General features: G+C 47.6%; 6 protein-coding genes across 6 annotated transcripts; 4 read left to right on the top strand and 2 right to left on the bottom strand.

Moving 5' to 3' along the window:
- Positions 1–182: 182 nt before the first annotated feature.
- Positions 183–1954, bottom strand: FOMMEDRAFT_169554 (diphthamide synthesis protein; the record flags this gene model as incomplete). Its single annotated transcript, XM_007268647.1, has 5 exons — positions 183–521; positions 588–876; positions 927–1431; positions 1484–1605; positions 1656–1954. The coding sequence occupies 5 exons, from the start codon at positions 1952–1954 to the stop codon at positions 183–185; spliced, it is 1554 nt and encodes a 517-aa protein (XP_007268709.1).
- A 243-nt stretch (positions 1955–2197) lies between these two features.
- On the top strand, positions 2198–7845 carry FOMMEDRAFT_169553 (multidrug efflux transporter AcrB transmembrane domain-containing protein; the record flags this gene model as incomplete). The annotated part of the gene is made up of 8 exons (XM_007268646.1): positions 2198–2296; positions 2357–4918; positions 4973–5195; positions 5251–6284; positions 6338–6412; positions 6465–6625; positions 6688–7578; positions 7644–7845. 7 exons carry the CDS (start codon positions 2198–2200, stop codon positions 6725–6727), a joined length of 4194 nt encoding a protein of 1397 aa, XP_007268708.1. The 3' UTR covers positions 6728–7578; positions 7644–7845.
- A 981-nt stretch (positions 7846–8826) lies between these two features.
- On the top strand, positions 8827–10162 carry FOMMEDRAFT_169552 (Golgi apparatus membrane protein TVP38). Its single transcript, XM_007268645.1, has 7 exons — positions 8827–8936; positions 8998–9148; positions 9203–9411; positions 9464–9544; positions 9610–9745; positions 9801–9864; positions 9936–10162. Exons 1-7 carry the CDS (start codon positions 8838–8840, stop codon positions 10081–10083), a joined length of 888 nt encoding a protein of 295 aa, XP_007268707.1. The 5' UTR covers positions 8827–8837; the 3' UTR covers positions 10084–10162.
- Positions 10163–10256: 94 nt separating this feature from the next.
- On the bottom strand, positions 10257–11632 carry FOMMEDRAFT_126341 (uncharacterized protein; the record flags this gene model as incomplete). Its single annotated transcript, XM_007268644.1, has 3 exons — positions 10257–11106; positions 11161–11407; positions 11465–11632. 3 exons carry the CDS (start codon positions 11630–11632, stop codon positions 10319–10321), a joined length of 1203 nt encoding a protein of 400 aa, XP_007268706.1. The 3' UTR covers positions 10257–10318.
- A 586-nt stretch (positions 11633–12218) lies between these two features.
- On the top strand, positions 12219–15345 carry FOMMEDRAFT_147949 (uncharacterized protein; the record flags this gene model as incomplete). The annotated part of the gene is made up of 12 exons (XM_007268643.1): positions 12219–12377; positions 12437–12679; positions 12735–12853; positions 12907–12999; positions 13055–13183; positions 13244–13359; positions 13421–13747; positions 13814–13890; positions 13947–14107; positions 14164–14436; positions 14489–14817; positions 14871–15345. 10 exons carry the CDS (start codon positions 12219–12221, stop codon positions 14246–14248), a joined length of 1509 nt encoding a protein of 502 aa, XP_007268705.1. The 3' UTR covers positions 14249–14436; positions 14489–14817; positions 14871–15345.
- A 1733-nt stretch (positions 15346–17078) lies between these two features.
- FOMMEDRAFT_88802 (uncharacterized protein) lies at positions 17079–17332 on the top strand (the record flags this gene model as incomplete). Its single annotated transcript, XM_007268642.1, has 2 exons — positions 17079–17194; positions 17248–17332. The coding sequence occupies 2 exons, from the start codon at positions 17079–17081 to the stop codon at positions 17330–17332; spliced, it is 201 nt and encodes a 66-aa protein (XP_007268704.1).
- Positions 17333–17463: the final 131 nt, after the last annotated feature.

The following is a 17463-nucleotide window of genomic DNA, read 5'->3' as shown; positions in this document are numbered from 1 at the left end:
GAACCCGAAGCCCGCGCTATTGATCGGCATCTCCTGTTTCGTTCACGCTATAAATGATCTACCTACTCAATCTTTTGTGCGGGGCATTTTCTGATCCTTTGTTCCTGAATTCTATCTATTGACAGATAGCAAAATGCTTTCATCAACATCATATTATGATTGACTACTAGAACTACTTCAAATCAGACAAACGTCCCTTGCTTCCTTGAAATTGCCCACGGGCTCCCAGCCGCATAGAAGTCCATCGGATACGTTTCTGACTTCTCTGGCTTATCAGACTCCGCTAAGCCTTTTATTTTCCACCCTGGTAGCTTACCGACCGCTACAGCCGCTTCATACGGACTGAGTAGAGGCCTGTCGAAAGCATAACCCCAGTCTATTGATAGGCGCGGACATGATGTCTGCACGAACGTCGATAAATGTCCATTGAAAAGCGAAAGTTTCGCCGGAGACAGCTCTGAAAGCAGAATGGGTACGTATGGTATTGGTATGCGGGCTTGTTGCAGTTGTCTAGTTATTGCCTGTTGAGGGATAATTTAGATTTCTGGTTTTAAAACAGACAGGCTATCGTATTAATTTATACTTACTTGAAGCTGCTTGAAACTACCCTGGCGTCCAAGGGTGCCAAGAATAACACCCCACGGCTGATTTGACACGGAAACAGACGCAATGTCTTTGCTTCCGTCCGATGTCTCAGGCACTGCTTCTATGCTCAGTCGTGCTTTCTTGACTGCTTCATTTCGGACCATCTTCATCTCCTCATGATTGTAGCGCTCTCGAGTGAGCTTTTTTGAATAGGGATCATAACGGAAGGCCGGGACAGAGGGATTTGCGATCATTATTGACTCCAGGTGGAATCTCCCATCCCCAAGATATCTACCAGTACGATCAGTAAAGACAACTCGATGTAACAATAACCTACTCACAGTAGCGCGTCGACATCCTGCAGTGCTGGAGCAGTGCATCCGAGAAGTTCTCCGGGGGACAGGGGTTTCGATCGCGGAATCATCGTCTCGTAACTCCTCGTCCAGAATTCGGAAGCAGATGCCACATCTTGCACAGCGGATTCTCCGGTACGATTGCTTCCTACATCAACCGATATGTCCTCCTTAAGCCTTTGCAGTGCTGCTGCAAATTGTATTGTCGATACTAATGCCAGACGGGTCGGAAGTCTTGAGTTTGCTTGAGGGTCACTTCCTCCAATCGGCGTATATTCTTGATCAGAACCAGTAATGCGAAGATGACGACCGTTCCCCAACGTAGTTCCTGCTGGTAATCGACTCCTTGTGCTTTCCGAGGAGAGGAGTCGCTCTTCGAATATTGTTCGATCGTCGGGGAAATTGAGGCGCACAGTTTCGGCAAGATGTCGAGAATCAATCGAAATCTCGACGAATATGTATAAAGTCTTTATGGTTGTCGTATCAATGGGTACTTATCCGTTCGTCAGCGATGCACATAATAACCGTTAGACTCTGCTACTCACCAAGGCAACTATGTCCGTAGTGGACGAGCATGTCGCATCCCAAAGCGACAGCCGTATAGTCATCTATACAACATGCTCCATATGTAACATCTCCCATAATTACTGTCAAAGCAGGAGTAAATCTAGAATGATTTCAAGCAAGAACGTCTGAATGTTTAAAGAAAGTTCGTACTGTTCAATAATATCTGCAATCGTGCAGGCGAACATCTGGAGGCCCTCTGGCATCTGCAGCGCAACCGTCTTTGCACCGTTTTTACGAATGTGGTGAATTGTTTTGTGTATCTCGAAAGAATAGTTCGATGGTAATTGAGAGATGGCTGCATTCAGTTCGAGGTCCTCAAGAATCTCTGTTGGAATTTGATTGACAATTCCTCCCGAAGTGCCACCCTTCGGGGGCCCAGCAGTGCTGCGACCAACAAAACGTTTCCGAGGTTTCTTTGCATCCGCCGATGCTGACTTCACTGATGCCATTTTCACGGACACGAGTGGACATGAAGATCTGAAGCAAATTAGAATCGAGGTGCATACAATCAGCGTACCTGCTATTACATAACTTAAGCTTCCGAGGAGCACGTGCCGTTGACGTAACCCGTGTACTTCACGCGTCCGCCTCAGTAAATCTCGCGTCAGGCAACTTTCTCCGAGTTCACACCATTACCACTCCTAACAGCCTGGAGCTCCTAGCTAACATATCCGGCTCTTCACATTTAAGCCATGGGCGATGAAGCTCGTTGTGCAATCCGTGGACATTGTGGATCGAAGTCACGGTGGGGCAAAGAGTTGCCATGTCCATACGATGGTCCCCCTCAAGAGGTGCGCTAGCTTACCTTCACAACGACGCGCTTTACAATTGACTTAATTGATACTATTTAGCCTGAAGACGATGAGGTCCGCGAGTTACTCGTAGACGTTTGTGGTGAGCAGTTTGCCGAAGGTCCAGTTTGCTGTACACGGGACCAGGTCGACGTCCTCCGCGATAACTTCGAGCCTGTGGAGACTCTCTTGGCATCTTGTCCTGCGTGCAGGAACAACTTCCGATCATTCTTCTGCTCAATGACCTGCTCCCCGAACCAAGGCCATTTCCTCAATGTCACGTCGACACAACTTTCCTATGACGAGAGACTTGCAGTGAAGTCTCTAGACTTCTTTGTCGGAGAGGAATACGCGAATGGTTTCTATGACAGCTGTAAAGAGGTCAAGTTGGGTGCAGCAAATAGTTATGCAATGGATTTCATTGGCGGAGGTGCTAAAAATGCTAAAGCATTCTTGAAATTTCTTGGAGACGAGAAAGACATCGGAAGTCCGTTCCAGATTGACTTCGCGTATTCCAATCGTCCGGAATTTGAACAGTTCAATCCAACACCACGAAGATGTTCCGATGGAGATTTGCAGAGCCGATGCACCTGTATCGATTGCTCAGACATATGTCAAGCGCTGCCCCCTGTATCGCCGCCAGGCTCGGAATCGTACTGCCATGTTGGCAAGATCTCATGTCTCACCTTCGTCATGACAAACATTTACGGGATAGTCGTTATTGCATGCATCGTAGCCTATGTTTTCAATCTTACACTACGACGCAGACGGGACAAGAAACTAGATCGCCTTACCGTACCAGGAGAAGACCCAGCAGACAACCCACTTTCACCTCGGTCACATACTCGTAGTTTATTAGGGGCATCTTCTCTTCCTCACGGTCCTGAAGAATCGTATGGAGGCCAGTCCAGTGACTTCAGGCATCTTGGCCGCGGCGCATCTCTCCTCGACCCTATCGAAACCTTACAACCTCGACAGTACCGATTGAATGCATTCTTGCGAAGGTCATTCTACCGTTTAGGATTGCTCTGTGCAACCTCACCATGGCTCACATTTGCTACCGTTTTCGCCATATTCGCTTTACTGAATATTGGTTGGAAGAGGTTTGAAGTCGAGACGGATCCAGTTCGATTGTGGGTTGCGCCGAATTCGGAGAGCAAACTACAGAAGGAATTCTTCGACCAACATTTCGGACCGTTCTATAGGCCGCAGCAGATATTCATCACATCCGCTCCTCTAAGTGCATCAAGGCGCTCCCTGACTGCTGGATCGACCGATCCGGTCACGCCACTGGCTTTAGAGGACGACCTTCCGCCAGTGCTTTCTTATGATCATATAAAATGGTGGTTCGGTATTGAATCCAATATTCGGTCGCTCGTGTCTCCTAACGGCTATGAACTCTCCGATGTTTGCTTCAGCCCAGCCGGCCCAGGAACGCCCTGTGTAGTTCAATCAATAACGGCTTGGTTCGATTATGAAATTGACGGGTATGAAGACCTCTGGAAAGACCAAATAATGACCTGCGCCTCCGCTCCTACGGAATGCCTCCCGGATTTCAAACAGCCACTTGGGCCCGAATATGTTTTAGGAGGCCTTCCGAATGGTCCAAACGTGACGGACGCAGAGGAGTACTTAGAGGCTCGTGCGATGGTCGTGAATATCGTAGTTAACGACTCTCTCGATCCAGAGAAGCAAGCAATGGCTATGGACTGGGAGCGAGCACTTCGTGGATATCTGGAACATGTCGGCGAAATTGCGCCGCAAGAAATCGGCCTGAACATCCAATTTTCGACAGGCGTGTCCCTTGAGGAAGAGCTCAACAAGAGCACGAACACGGATGTGAAAATCGTAGTCCTTTCGTATCTTGTCATGTTCTTCTATGTTGCATTGACACTCGGAAACAATGCCGTTGTCCCGAGCGAAGATGGCACCTTGAAGTCACTTTCGGACTGGGTAGTCAACCTTCCACGGTACTTCAGAAACAAGCTCTCAACATCCCCCGTCACCTTCGAATCTGAGTATACTCCGACTCTACTACCTCGCCTTGGCAGAAGTATTTTCGTAAATTCGAAATTTACGCTTGGTCTCTTTGGTATTTGTTTAGTGATTTTGTCAGTCACGTCATCCGTTGGATTTTTCTCTGCAATCGGTGTCAAGGTCACCCTCATCATAGCCGAAGTCATTCCGTTCTTGGTACTGGCTGTCGGTGTCGACAACGTATTTATCCTTGTGCACGAGCTCGACAGACAAAACGTGCTTCACGGCCCGAATGCATCCGCATACGCACAGAATATCGGTGCAGGGTCAGGAACAACTACCGCTACTGCCACTCAAATACGGCCTTCTCCATTTTCATCGACTCATGATGAATCTATTGACGCGGCCTCGGTTCCGATTCATTTCACAGCGGAGGAGCGCGTGGCAAGAGCATTAGCGAAAATGGGACCTTCCATTCTCCTAAGCTCTATTACAGAAGTAACAGCGTTTGCGCTGGGTGCCTTGGTGCCCATGCCTGCTGTACGAAACTTTGCTCTTTATGCTGCGGGAAGCGTCTTCTTGAATGCAATACTTCAAGTGACGGTCTTTGCCAGTGCCTTGACTCTGGACCTACATCGCGTTGAGGTATGTGTATCCGACAAGAAGAAGCGCGTCACACGACTTACCCACCGTCTTTAGGCGAGCAGGGTGGATTGTTTCCCTTGTGTCAGACTCCCACCTAGGATAGCACTTCTGGAAGGTCCTCCGATAGGTGCAAGTATGGGGAGACTCACCAAGTTTATTCGAAGGAGATATGCGCCGTTCTTGCTGCAACCTGTCGTAAAGGGCATTGTGCTGCTTGCTTTTGGTGGTCTTTTCGTTTTATCCGTCATTTCTATTCAGCATATTCAGCTAGGACTTGGTGAGCTTTAACTGCTACATCCTGGGATAATCTAATATTAAACGTTTCTTTAAAGATCAACGCCTGGCTCTTCCGTCTGATTCGTACCTGGTTCCTTACTTCGATGCAGTGGACAAGTATCTGGACGTCGGGCCTCCTGTGTACTTCGTAGCAAGTAATGTTGATGTGCAGACAAGAACAGGCCAGAGGCATTTGTGTGGTAGATTTACCACTTGTGACGACTTCTCTTTGGCGAACGTTTTGGAGGCAGAACTCGATCGGAAGGAATCATCGTTCATATCTCAACCTGCTGCATCGTGGATTGACGATTATCTGCATTGGCTTGATCCAGCTAATGGGTGCTGTCGTGTACGAATAAACAAGCCAGAAGTGTTTTGCAAGGCCCGGGACTCACCTCGTGTTTGTCGTTCTTGCTTTGAAGGCCGTAAACCAGCATGGAACATCACGATGAATGGGCTTCCGGAAGGTGACGAATTTATGTGGTATCTCAAGGAATGGCTGCAGGCGCCATCAGATGAGAGTTGCGCCTTGGGTGGACAAGCTGCTTACTCAACTGCATTGTCAATCAGCTCGAACAACAGAGTTAGCGCATCTCATCTCCGGACGTCTCATACACCACTAAAGTCGCAGGCGGACTTCATAAATTCGCTGACTGCAGCACGGCGAATTGCTGACAGCATTTCAGAATGGACGGGTATCCGTGTCTTCCCATACTCGATCCACTACGTTTTCTTCGACCAATACATACACGTTGTTGCAATCACACAGGAGATACTCGGCCTTGGTCTTGCAGCCGTCCTAGTGATTACGTCTCTGTTATTGGGGTCATGGAGAACTGGATCAATTGTAACTGCTGTTGTCGCGTTGACGGTAACGAGTGTCATGGGTATTATGGGTGTATGGGGAATCAGTCTCAATGCAATCAGCTTGGTGAACCTTGTCATTTCCTTGGGAATCGCCGTTGAGTTCTGCGCGCATATCGCCCGGGCGTTTATGGGTGCTGGAACTGGTCTACCTGTCGATGTATACTCCAAGCAGAAGGAACGTGATGAACGGACGTGGACGGCCTTGGTTGACGTCGGGCCTTCAGTGAGCCTTTACGAACCCAGCGTTCTGCTATCAGGCCCTAATTTTTTAACTAGGTGCTGTCCGGAATCACTTTCACTAAATTGATTGGTATATCTGTACTAGCCTTGACAAGATCTAAGCTCTTGGAGGTCTGTCAATCGCATTTTTTTCTTCATCCTTGCGTTCTGACCGCTGGTATAGATCTACTATTTCCGCATGTGGCTCACACTCATCATTTCTGGTGCCCTGCACGGCCTGGTTTTACTGCCAGTAATCCTGAGTTACGCAGGCGGACGCGGCTATGCCTTAGAAGACGCCGACGAAGAGTGGATGAGCACTTCCATCCGGAGATACGAGTATACGTGAGTTGCAGTCTCATCTCCCTATCCCTCGTAGTCGATTACTGAACACAAACATTTATTAGCCCGTTCCTCGCTGACGATGAGTCGGAACACAGTGACTAAGACGAAACTGAATTTTCTAATGATGAGCTGTGCTTGTTCAGTAATTACTACTAGTAGAAGCATTTTAGACACGCAAGTAATAAACAACATTATGACCTGACAGACAAAGAAGAAGAAAAATAGCGAAGCTTGAAAGATAGATCAATCGTCTTTGATGGACATTGGGGACCTTGAACGACTGTCTCGAATGTCATCCCTACTGTAGCTCCTCCTTGCCCTGCTACGTGATTGTGAATAGCTCCTGCTGCTCCTGCTACGAGAACGCCTCGAATAAGAAGAATATGACCGAGAGCGAGAGCGCGGCGTCCTTGACGGAGAACGTGATGGGGTGTAGTCAGACCGACTACGAGAGCGACTGGAATATGGAGAGTAGCTTCGCGATCTGGAGCGTCCGCGACCGTGGCCTATTCCTCCTCTCTCGTAACTTGGTGAGCGTCTCCTAGGACCCAACCGACCTGATGGGCGCCGAATGGGTGAACGAGAACGGGTTCGAGAACGAGAGTACGGTCTGTATGAGTCCCTTTGTGGTGGTCCACGCCGCCCTCCAAAGCCTCCTCTACTACGATAGGAGTCTCCAAATCGCATGCCTCTACCAAATGGTGAGCGGCGACGTGTCATAGGTGGTCCTCGCGAACGTGAATGCGACGGTGAACGAGAGTACGACCGGTGTACGTCACGGCCGTTGCGTCCGTACCGTGCTCGGGACCTCGACCGCGAGCGTACTGGAAGGTCAGACAACTCTACTCTCAGAACTGCCCCGTCGAGCTGCCCTCCATCCATGTGAGAAGCCGCTTTGTGCGCCGCAGCGGACGACGCGAACTCCAGAGCTGCTTTTCCCCGATTTTGTCCGGCTAAACCGAGTTTCTCGAGTGAGCCAACGTCTCAAAGAAAGTAAAAGGAATAGAGAAATCCGTACATTTAGCGAATATTGGAAGGTCGACTTTCGTAACGTCGCCATAAAAGCCAAAGATGCTGCGAAGGTGCCCTTCGACGACGTTTCGTGTCAAGTTGGTGACAATGACAACCTTTGCGAGAGGTTTGTCCTGCGGTGGCAAGTCGCGGTCCATGTCGACGTCCACATCTCGATTACCGAGTGGGTGTGGGGAAGGTGAGCGGCCCCTGGAGGACATGAGGTTCAATGAGTAGTTAGGAGAGGTAAAGCATCGCGAGAGCGAGCCTCTGACCATCAGAGCTTGCATATGCCGGCCCTGAAGTTCGGTTGACATGTTCAATGGGGTACAATCCTGATTCCTATTCTCTAATCACAAATTATATATATATATTCAGTAACAAATAGGTTTACTGGTAACGCACTCATTTACACTCATCAACTGGGTTCGCATAAGTATATTGAATATTCCTTACTGAGATGCCACCTTACTCACTTATGCTTTGATATTCCAATTTCTTCGACATTTCGTCCCTCGCTACTGCAATGGTAAATTACTTTGCCATGTATATCAGCATACCTTCAAGCATTCATTAGATCTTATTTGTTCGGAACCTGACTAGAAATCACTGGACCGAGTGGATCGTGTCAATACTATATTACGCTAACAAACTTTTGTTGAGCATATGCGATTTGTATGTTTCGTTTGGTAATAGCCGCTCTCTTTACGATGTGAAAGGTTCAGATCGCGCTCCTGGCTCAATCAAAGATTTCTAACACGAGATACATTTATTTTTTGAGAGAAACTCGAGAGATAAATGAGAATTATATGCCAGAGTAAATTGGATATGATCTGGACTGATACCTACATTGTATCCACGGCCATAGGACTCAGAAAACACCGCATCCCGTCTGATCTGCGCAGTTAACCTGAGTGCCGCCCAGTTAGTACCACGGTGGGGGACCACGCGGGAATCCTGGGTGCTGTGGTTTTTTGATTTATTTTTTATTTTTCTTCTTTCCTAAGCTTCTCTTTATTTTTCATTGGGGGCTATTTTTCAATTATTCTGGCGATATTCACTAAATTCTTTACGTGGTCTGTCTGAAGGAACCGAAGGATGTGTCATCCTGCTTTGATAAACTTCGTCGTGCTGATCTGCTGCGCGTCATGATTCATGAAGCGTCTCGCCTTAGCAGTTGCCGTCCACTTCAAGCACTAACATGCATCCGACTGGAAAATTCAGGAGCCTAGGACGCGGTATCAAATACTATTCAAGCCGAGTATGGTCGAAATATAGAGCTCTTCCACTTTTCTGGAAGGTTTGTCGCCGAAAATACTCGTCAACTTACTCGAATTTGTGCTCATAGTGGTATATTCAAGTTAATCATTTGGGGCGTAGTTCTGTTTGACATCGCATTGCTCGTGTTATTTGTAGTCTTAGGACCAAGTACTGTCACGCAGAAATTCTATGACCTTGGACAGGAGCTGGCCCGACTACGTTTCGGATGGGCCATCTTAGCTGCAATAATGGGTTAGTCTACCCATACCTATGCCTCACCAGACTTCAAGTCTAACATCGGTACAGTTATAATTTCATTCCCGCCTCTTACTTTCTATTGGACAAGCGTATCCCTCTGTGGCTTCACATACGGTCTCAAGGGAATGTTTGTAGCCGCACCAGCAACCGTGATAGGTTCTGCAATAGTCTTCGTCGTCTTGAGGTCATTATTTAGGCACAAGTTGAGAGAGTGGACTTCCAAGAATGAGAAATGGCAGGCTTTAGAGGCCGTTATCGTAAGCTTCATTGAATCATGGACGGCTGTCATGTGCGCTTATGCTGGTTCAGAAAAAGAAAGGTCTCCCACTCATCATTCTAATTCGGGTGTCGCCCTTTCCTCCGTGGGCATACTCAAATGCATGTTTCGCTGTACGTCTCCTCTGGTATCCCAGTCCCTTACACATACACATGCTGACGTTCGTAAACTTATCTAGTCAATTGAGACAGTCGCATTATGGCAATTCATTGCTGCGAACATCTTTCTGTTGCCAAAGTTGTTCCTGGTCGTCTTTTCCGGATCTAGAATAGCCAAGCTCGCAGATGGCGAACAACGAGGTCGAATGGACATCGGTTGAGTATTTCCATGTCCAAATTATTTTACGTTGCTTGATGTTTTATCTTCCAGCTGCGAAAGTGGGAAACATCGTATTGGTTGTTGTTAGTATAGCACTTGGTGTGATTGCAGGCGTGTAAGTCGGCATCGCCACCCTCTTTCTTTCGTTTTGGAAATCATATTGAGCGACGGTTTATACGACCACAGTGTCACGTATAGGCTACTTCAGAAGCAACTCAAGGAACTCCATGAGAGTCCAAATCGCGAAGACGAACTGGCGGCTGAGGCAATTGAAGAGGCAGAGGAAGGAGCTCCACTTTTACAAAACGTATCTTCCGATTCGCTTGACGTTTAAACTTGACGGCCGAGAGTATTCGCTTATCTTGTCCTCTTTTCTTGGTCTTGCTGCATCTCACTCATCCTGGACGTTCGTCTTTTGATTGTTATCCTATAATGCATTGTATGATACAAGAGGTACAATATAGCTCTATAGATATTATATATGCATGAACGTGGCAAAGGAGTGCATCGGGGTATGACCAGATCGAAATAGGCAAAAAGACAAAAGTTGCAAAATATTAATGTCCATATTAATAGTTATGTAAGAATAACAAAGCTAGACTGGTCCCAACCAGGAATACGAGAATATAGAGCCGACTATCTTTTGCGCGACGTTTTGCCTCTGTTAGCTGTTCGTTTCCCTTTTCCATAGCAGCAGTCGTACTGATGGCATCTTCGTACAGTTGGTCCGTAATCTCAGATTGTTTCGTGAGGTGCGTGACGAGCTCAGTTTGTAGAGCACTGATGTCCATAAGTCGTTGTTCAGCTTGCTGGACAGACGCGAGCGTGTCTTGCACAGAGCGAAGGATGTTTGCGTTTTCTGACTCGAATTGTTGGATCTGGGACGCGGACAATTCAAGATCGTCATCTTCGTCGTCGTCAAATTCGTCATCCATCGGCTGTGGTTGAGTTGGTCCACCTGGTCTAGGCGAGGTGGAAGACATGGATGGGGAAGGAAGTCCAATTGACGACGCAATATTAGACGCAGCGTCTCCAAGCCAGTTCCTCGTACTGGATGAACCAGCCAGAGGTATAGGCTCGGGAACTGGGATAAGGTCACCTAAACCCATGCTTACTGCTTCTCGGGCTGCACCTGACCCGAGCGTGCGCGTCCGCTCCATCTGCCGCTTTATGCGTTCTTCTTGCATCTCCTTTTGCATTTGACCAGCCTGAGCAAGTCGGCGGTTGAGATAATATGTCACGCTTGAGTTATGTGCTGCCCGGCCTGCCACTGAGTTAGTGGATGAGTCTTGCTTCAAACGACTCGGAAGTAGGCGGGTAAGGAGATTCGTATCTGCTGATGCTAATTCCGCTCGTTCTGGTATATGGGTTGAGAACATTATATGGAAATAAAAGTGTGTTGAATACATACTTTTGTCAAGTGCCTCTAGCTGCTTCACACGGTCGGCACATTTCGAGAGTATTATCCGGGCTTGCATATCTATTTGATCCCGTTCCTCGTTTGTAAGATGTCGGATGGATGACCACGACTGTTCTGAGCCATCAAATTCTAGTGCACGGGAAGGTTGACGTAGGAAGGAGGAGGAAGTTGAGTCGACGGCTAAGTAAGCTCTTCGAATGCTTGAGAGCATTCTGGATAGGTTATTTATGTGGTTTAACTGTACAATTAAGCCGTCAGCTAAGTGCATGAAGCTGAATTTAGATGAGCATCTCACAATGTTGTATGCCTCCCGCATGTATTCCTTATTCAATAATGTTTGTGCCTCGTCCGATTCGTCGCGGCCTCGTTTTGCTGCTTTGCCAGTCTTCCGCCTCTTCGCGTCCGGTAACGACGACTTGGCGACGATTTCTCGGAATTGAGGAGTCCTGTCCGTGAATGCCATGATGCTTTAAAGGACAGAGAATTTATAATGAAGGAAAACGCGTCGGACAAGGAGCTTTCTCTCGTGCACTGATGCGTGTGTGCGCCCTGGTTATGACTTGTGCTGGGACACGTTTCGTTACTCGCGTAGTGACGTTCCGCGAAGATCATGCCTCATTTGGGTACTGTATAATTCATGTCTACGCGAAATGGCAGTCTTTCAAACACGACCTCGACGACGTTGTATAGGCTTGAAGCATCTAGCATTCCTCTATGGTGATCTTCAGGCTCGTTGGAAGGGTCAGAAGAAATTATCTGTGTTTGAGGCAGGCAGTAGCATAGCCACTACTGTCCGCCATAGTTTATGATAGACATATTGACAAATTTGTGCATGCCTTTTTTCAATGCGATTCCACTTGTCCTGAATATTCCAGCGACGCATAATTTCCACTTTGCCACTTACGACATGTTCGTATCAAATGAGAACGACTAAGAGAGTTTTGCTGGAGCTGGAAAATATCGGCACGTGGCGAAGTTGGCGAGTGACTCGATAGTTGCCTCCTTCAGGAAATGCATACAGATCAAGGTTTCCTACTTATTTCTCTACAATGGAGGCCGTACAAGAACTCATCCTCAAAACTCTTGATTCAGAAGGCTCCATCAAGGATACCCGTAATCTTGTACTACCTGGAGAATCGCAACCTGCCAACTCGCAAGATGCTCAACTTATTGTCCTTGGTGCACTCAACTCACTCGCAAGTCGAGAGGTCAGTTTCGTATATGCTCAGAGAGATAGCTGCTAACCTGATATGAAACGTCTTTGTAGATGTTAACATATGAGACTCGTGAAATACAATCGCATGTACTAGCTCCAGAAGGTGCGCAAATCGCGCTGGAGGGATCGCACGAAGCGAGAGTGTGGTTAGCTCTGCCAATGAAGGGCGAGGGGCAGCCCATTTCCGTGAAAGAGCTGAAGCAAAAGGTCGGTGATGAAGCTGCTAAAGTTGGGCAAGGTAACGCCTTCAAGAATGGCTGGATTGCGAAGGAAGGAGACGGGTTCGTGAAAAAGGTGCGTAGTTAGACAGCTTATTTCAAGAATCGGATATGACTGAAGGAATGCGTAGGTTGCTTCAATTGTTGACGCGACGCAATTAGAGATGCGGGAGGTAGACTCAACGGGGACACTTAAAGCCGGAGAGAAGGCATTAGCAGCATTAAGGAAGCGAAAGCTCATTACACAAAAGTTAGACTCATCATCCATCCTGCAATCGCCACTGACACATTAGCTTACACCAGGAAGGGACAATGGTTCACAGTTTACAAGGGACCGAACTTCAGCACATCTCTTGCGAAACCGGAAACTGATCTTACTGCGGATATGCTTGTATCGTAAGTCCCTCATTTGAACCGGAAATGCATTCTTTGACCGGCAATAATCCTGTAGTGGAGCCTGGAAGACTGCAAACTTCAAGAAGTACAACTTCGAGGCACTAGGCATTCCTACGTCTGGCGGTGCTCTTCATCCTCTCCTCAAGGTCAGAGAAGAACTCAGGCAAATATTCTTTGAAATGGGGTACGCTTGCACGTTCAACACCGACTATGACGACGAATGTTTTATGATGCGTTCATCTAGCTTCGCCGAAATGCCTACTTCGTCCTTCGTCGAATCTTCCTTCTGGAACTTCGACGCACTGTTCGTACCTCAGCAACATCCTGCACGCGACATGCAAGATACCTTCTATCTCTCCGGTGCGATCTTTTGCTCTATGGGCTCATTTTTCACCAAATATTCTAATTGTCTGTCCTTCAGACCCAATCGACTCTCTGGACCCTCCCAAAGACTACTACGACCGCGTCGCCAAAGTCCACGAACACGGAGATTACGGTTCATTAGGTTATCGAGCACCGTGGGACGAACACGAGTCCCGCAAGTTAGTATTACGAACCCATACCACCGCGTCATCATCACGAATTTTACGAGAGATCGCTCAACAACCCGGTGGATTCAAGCCGGCGAAGCTCTTCAGTATTGATCGTGTCTTCCGAAACGAAGCTGTAGATGCGACTCATCTCGCTGAGTTCCATCAAGTAGAGGGCGTTGTTGCTGATCATAACATTACTTTGGGAGATCTCATTGGTGTGTTACTTCTTTCTTCGTAATAACGAGGTTCAAACTTGTGATTCTTATTCCGACTTGTGCAAGGTTTCATGGCTACGTTCTTCAATAAAATGGGTATCCAAGACCTGAAATTCAAGCCCGCGTACAATCCTTACACAGAAGTTCGTACCCAGATACCATTGCTGCCAGATCCTCGCTAATAGTTTCTATTTATCAGCCGTCACTAGAGATTTTTGCTTTCCATCCCACATTGAACAAGTGGGTAGAGATTGGGAACTCCGGCATGTTCAGGCCCGAGATGCTGGAGCCTATGGGTTTCCCGAAAGACGTCCGTGTCTTGGGTTGGGGACTCGGTTTAGAGCGACCCACGATGATTAGGTTTGTGACGCAGCTGCCAAAAAACGTTTCATAAGACTGATCTTGTTGGGATGTAGATATGGAATAAACAACATTAGAACACTAGTTGGACATAGGGTATCGATTGAAGGCGTAGAAAAGGCCCCTGCTGTCAGGTTCTAAATGTGGTGTCTAGAGGAGTAGAGAAGAAATAATGTTGTATGTAGACTTGTATACGATGCGGGATACCCTGCGAGTTGTTCTATAATTTCCAGACATGGAACGTTCCGTCGTTGAGAGCTCCGAGTGCGCCTCCAAGGGGCCCCTGAGATTGGTCCCTGGCCTTTGGGCCCGCTAGAGCGTTAATCATTCTACGAGCTAATATAAGTACTTTCAACAGGAGCTGTTTTAATATTGACGTACGGATCGGGCCCACAAACGAGGACAATGGTCCTCCCATTCGTAGCCTTCAACACTGACTTCAGGTCGTCTTTCGATATCCTTCTCACCGTAAGTTTATCTTCGGAGGGAGAACCGTCCAAGGTGTCGACGAAAGTTTGGACGTTGAGGTTCCGGGGATTATTCCTTTCCCATGATGAAAGCGAGTTGAGGATCTTAGGTGGTGGTAACTCCGATGGAGAGCGGTAGGAATTCAAGAGCGTAAATTTGGTTTTTGTCAACTCAGGTGACTTTAAAGCGAAGATCGAATGCAGAAGCTGATAGAATGGTGCTATGCCAGTTCCTCCTGCCACCTAACTGTAGGTTAGTATAATTAACATATAGAGAAAAGTAGTCCGGAGATTACCATGATGACATTATCCCAAGCACCATCTTGCCACGTCCAAGTCGGTTCCGGTCCGCGTATTTCAATTGTCTCTCCAGATTTTCTCGTGTGTAGCCACCTGCCCACCTCGCCATGTTCATATTTCTTAATCCAAAATACCATTTCTCCCTCTTCGGACAAGCCTTCAAGAGGTGTATACGGCCGTTCAACTTGGATGTCCGAGTCCTTCACGTATATCGACCAGATTGGCTGAAAGTCACGACCCGCCATTTTCGCAGCAATTTCGGGTGGGACCCTCAAGCGAAGAAGTTTCGCATTTTCGTTCGACTTTTCTGAGGAAAATAGGGTGGTTGGAGTGAAGTAGTCCGGGGAAAGAGGCCTCAGAGCTAGTTGTCGAGAGATGTGGAGATCCCATAGCCAGATACCGAGCGCTGACACGCCAACGAAAGCAAGTCCGTACCAATTTAATCTATTACGTGGTGTTCCGGTCGGAATATTTTGTGATGAGGTCCTAGAGCCTAGCTCGTGTCTTACGAATGGACGGGAATAGTTTCGTTGTTTGCATTGCAGGCGTAGATTACGTCGAATTGCACGAGAGGACATGAACTCAGAAATTGAAAAATAAACGCGACACGTCGATCACGGCATCTCCGCTTCCGGATCAACAGATCGACGTGATTGCCATTTTGCGGACAAGCGTCTGCCACTTGTGTACTTGCTTAGCTGCACAGCACATCCACACCCCACACCTGGCTGTGAAGGCTACTCTACTCTTGCTCTGAATTTACGACCTGTTACGAAGTTTACGACTCTCACGACTATCCTATGCATTCTTTTAGTGATTCCTCTAATGACGCTGGCCGATCCTCTCACTCTCATTTTGCCAATCCTTCTTCAAATCGACTCGAGCGGACTACACTCTTGCTTCCGATAGAACTCAAGTACAATCCTATACTATCTTTACCGGCTACTATCGACCCGGCTTTACTCCGACAAACTGGTCCTGCAGATGAAAGTGCTCAGCTGTCAGCTTTCTTGCCTGTTGCCCGCCTTCCGTTACTTCTAGCAGATACCAGCAAGCACGTGGGTGGCTCATCTGAGTTTCAAAGCAACGGTCTTGTCCATTCTGATCCTCAAGGACGCACTGGGGAACTATCTACTCGAAAACTTAATGGTTTAGGTCTTGTTGTAGAAGATGATGGAAAGGAATCCAGGCCAGCAACGGAACCCATGAGACCTGATCTATTCCCTGCTGAGAGTTTGTTCTATGATTTCCCAGGCGCGCTGCCTGCATACCTTATGACGCATGACCCTCTAATCAACTTTGGGAATACCAGCTCTTCGTTCGACGGACCTATGCAGAGTGATGTTCTTGCTGACAGGAAGTCGCTTAGGGTTTCATTCACTCAGCCGCCAGGACTAATACCAGCGATCTTCCCAACTTCATGTGAAGCACAGCCAGCACACGCTTTATTCTCAAGTCCTACGCAATCGTTGAAGACCTCTACTTCCCTTAACGGAAAGTCAGACTTCACTGGGCTCGTCGCTGATATCAACATGTTCGACAAAGAGAATGACAATGGCATCTGTGTCAGACCTCGAGATCTCATGGGAGACTATAGCGCATCGGAAATGCAAGAACCAGTTTCACCAAAAAGCGTTAAAGCAGAAGAGACTTTGGATGAGCTTACTGGACAAGCTGCTAGCCCTCAAAATGCGTCACCGAAATTTCTTCGTGCTCCCGATCCAGACTGGCCTCAGATCCCTACTGAACATCTTCCGTTTCTTGTTGAACGCTATCTCGCAGAGATTGCACAGAAAATGGGCTCAAATGATGCACCTCCTGGGGAACTCGGCACTGGTCAACCTACTTCCACGCTCCGATCGGATGACGCGTCTGAGCATCCTTATACTCCTATAACCGCCGAGATTCTCGAAGCTGTGGAAGAGGCTCAACAATTAGAAGAGTCCGTGAAGAACAGAAAGAAGTTAGCTGACAAGACGAATGCTCCGAAATCTGCTGCAGCGTCTCGGACGGGAGTAAATGTCATGAATATGTGCGACTTGCTTATTCCCCAAGACGTCATTATAGAGCGGGCATACGAAGGCGTTCCTGTTGTTGCTGTCGCTCAAAAGACGAAATACTTTGTAATGACACATCCTGGCGAGAGGCTATCCGAGGAATTACTATTTAGCTTTGCTGGTCGTCTCTCGTCGTCTGGTCAGACTATGCCTGGTTATCGATGTTATGTCGAAGGATGCTTTAAGACCACGAAACGAAAGGACCATATGGCTGACCATGTACGCACGCACCTTGGTGAAAAGCCCTTTCAGTGCAGTGTTTGGTGAGTTTGTATTTTCAGATGACGTGAATAATATGCCTTGACGTAACCTGCAGCGGAATGGGTTTTATTCGCAATAATGACTGTCAGAGACACGAGAATAATCATCGCCCCGATAAGAAGTTTGTCTGCGATTGGTAGGCATGACCTTCTGTTTATCTCAGCAATCCAGTCTGATACGTTATTATATTCAGCAAAGCGGCCTTCTCTCGTAGAGACCTCTTCGTCAGACATCAAAAGACCGCATGTACGCTGACTGCTGCTCCGTCTGG

Source organism: Fomitiporia mediterranea, assembly GCF_000271605.1.
Source record: "Fomitiporia mediterranea MF3/22 unplaced genomic scaffold FOMMEscaffold_8, whole genome shotgun sequence".
Classification (NCBI taxonomy): Eukaryota; Fungi; Basidiomycota; class Agaricomycetes; order Hymenochaetales; family Hymenochaetaceae; genus Fomitiporia; species Fomitiporia mediterranea.
This window is presented reverse-complemented; position numbering and strand designations above follow the sequence as displayed.

Coding starts and splice junctions, on each gene's coding strand:
- FOMMEDRAFT_169552 (XM_007268645.1), top strand. CDS start 8,838: ATGCATCCGACTGGAAAATTCAGGAGCCTAGGACGCGGTATCAAATAC. Junction 9,545..9,609: donor ACTCAAATGCATGTTTCGCT/GTACGTCTCCTC, acceptor AAACTTATCTAG/TCAATTGAGACAGTCGCATT. Junction 9,865..9,935: donor CTTGGTGTGATTGCAGGCGT/GTAAGTCGGCAT, acceptor ATACGACCACAG/TGTCACGTATAGGCTACTTC.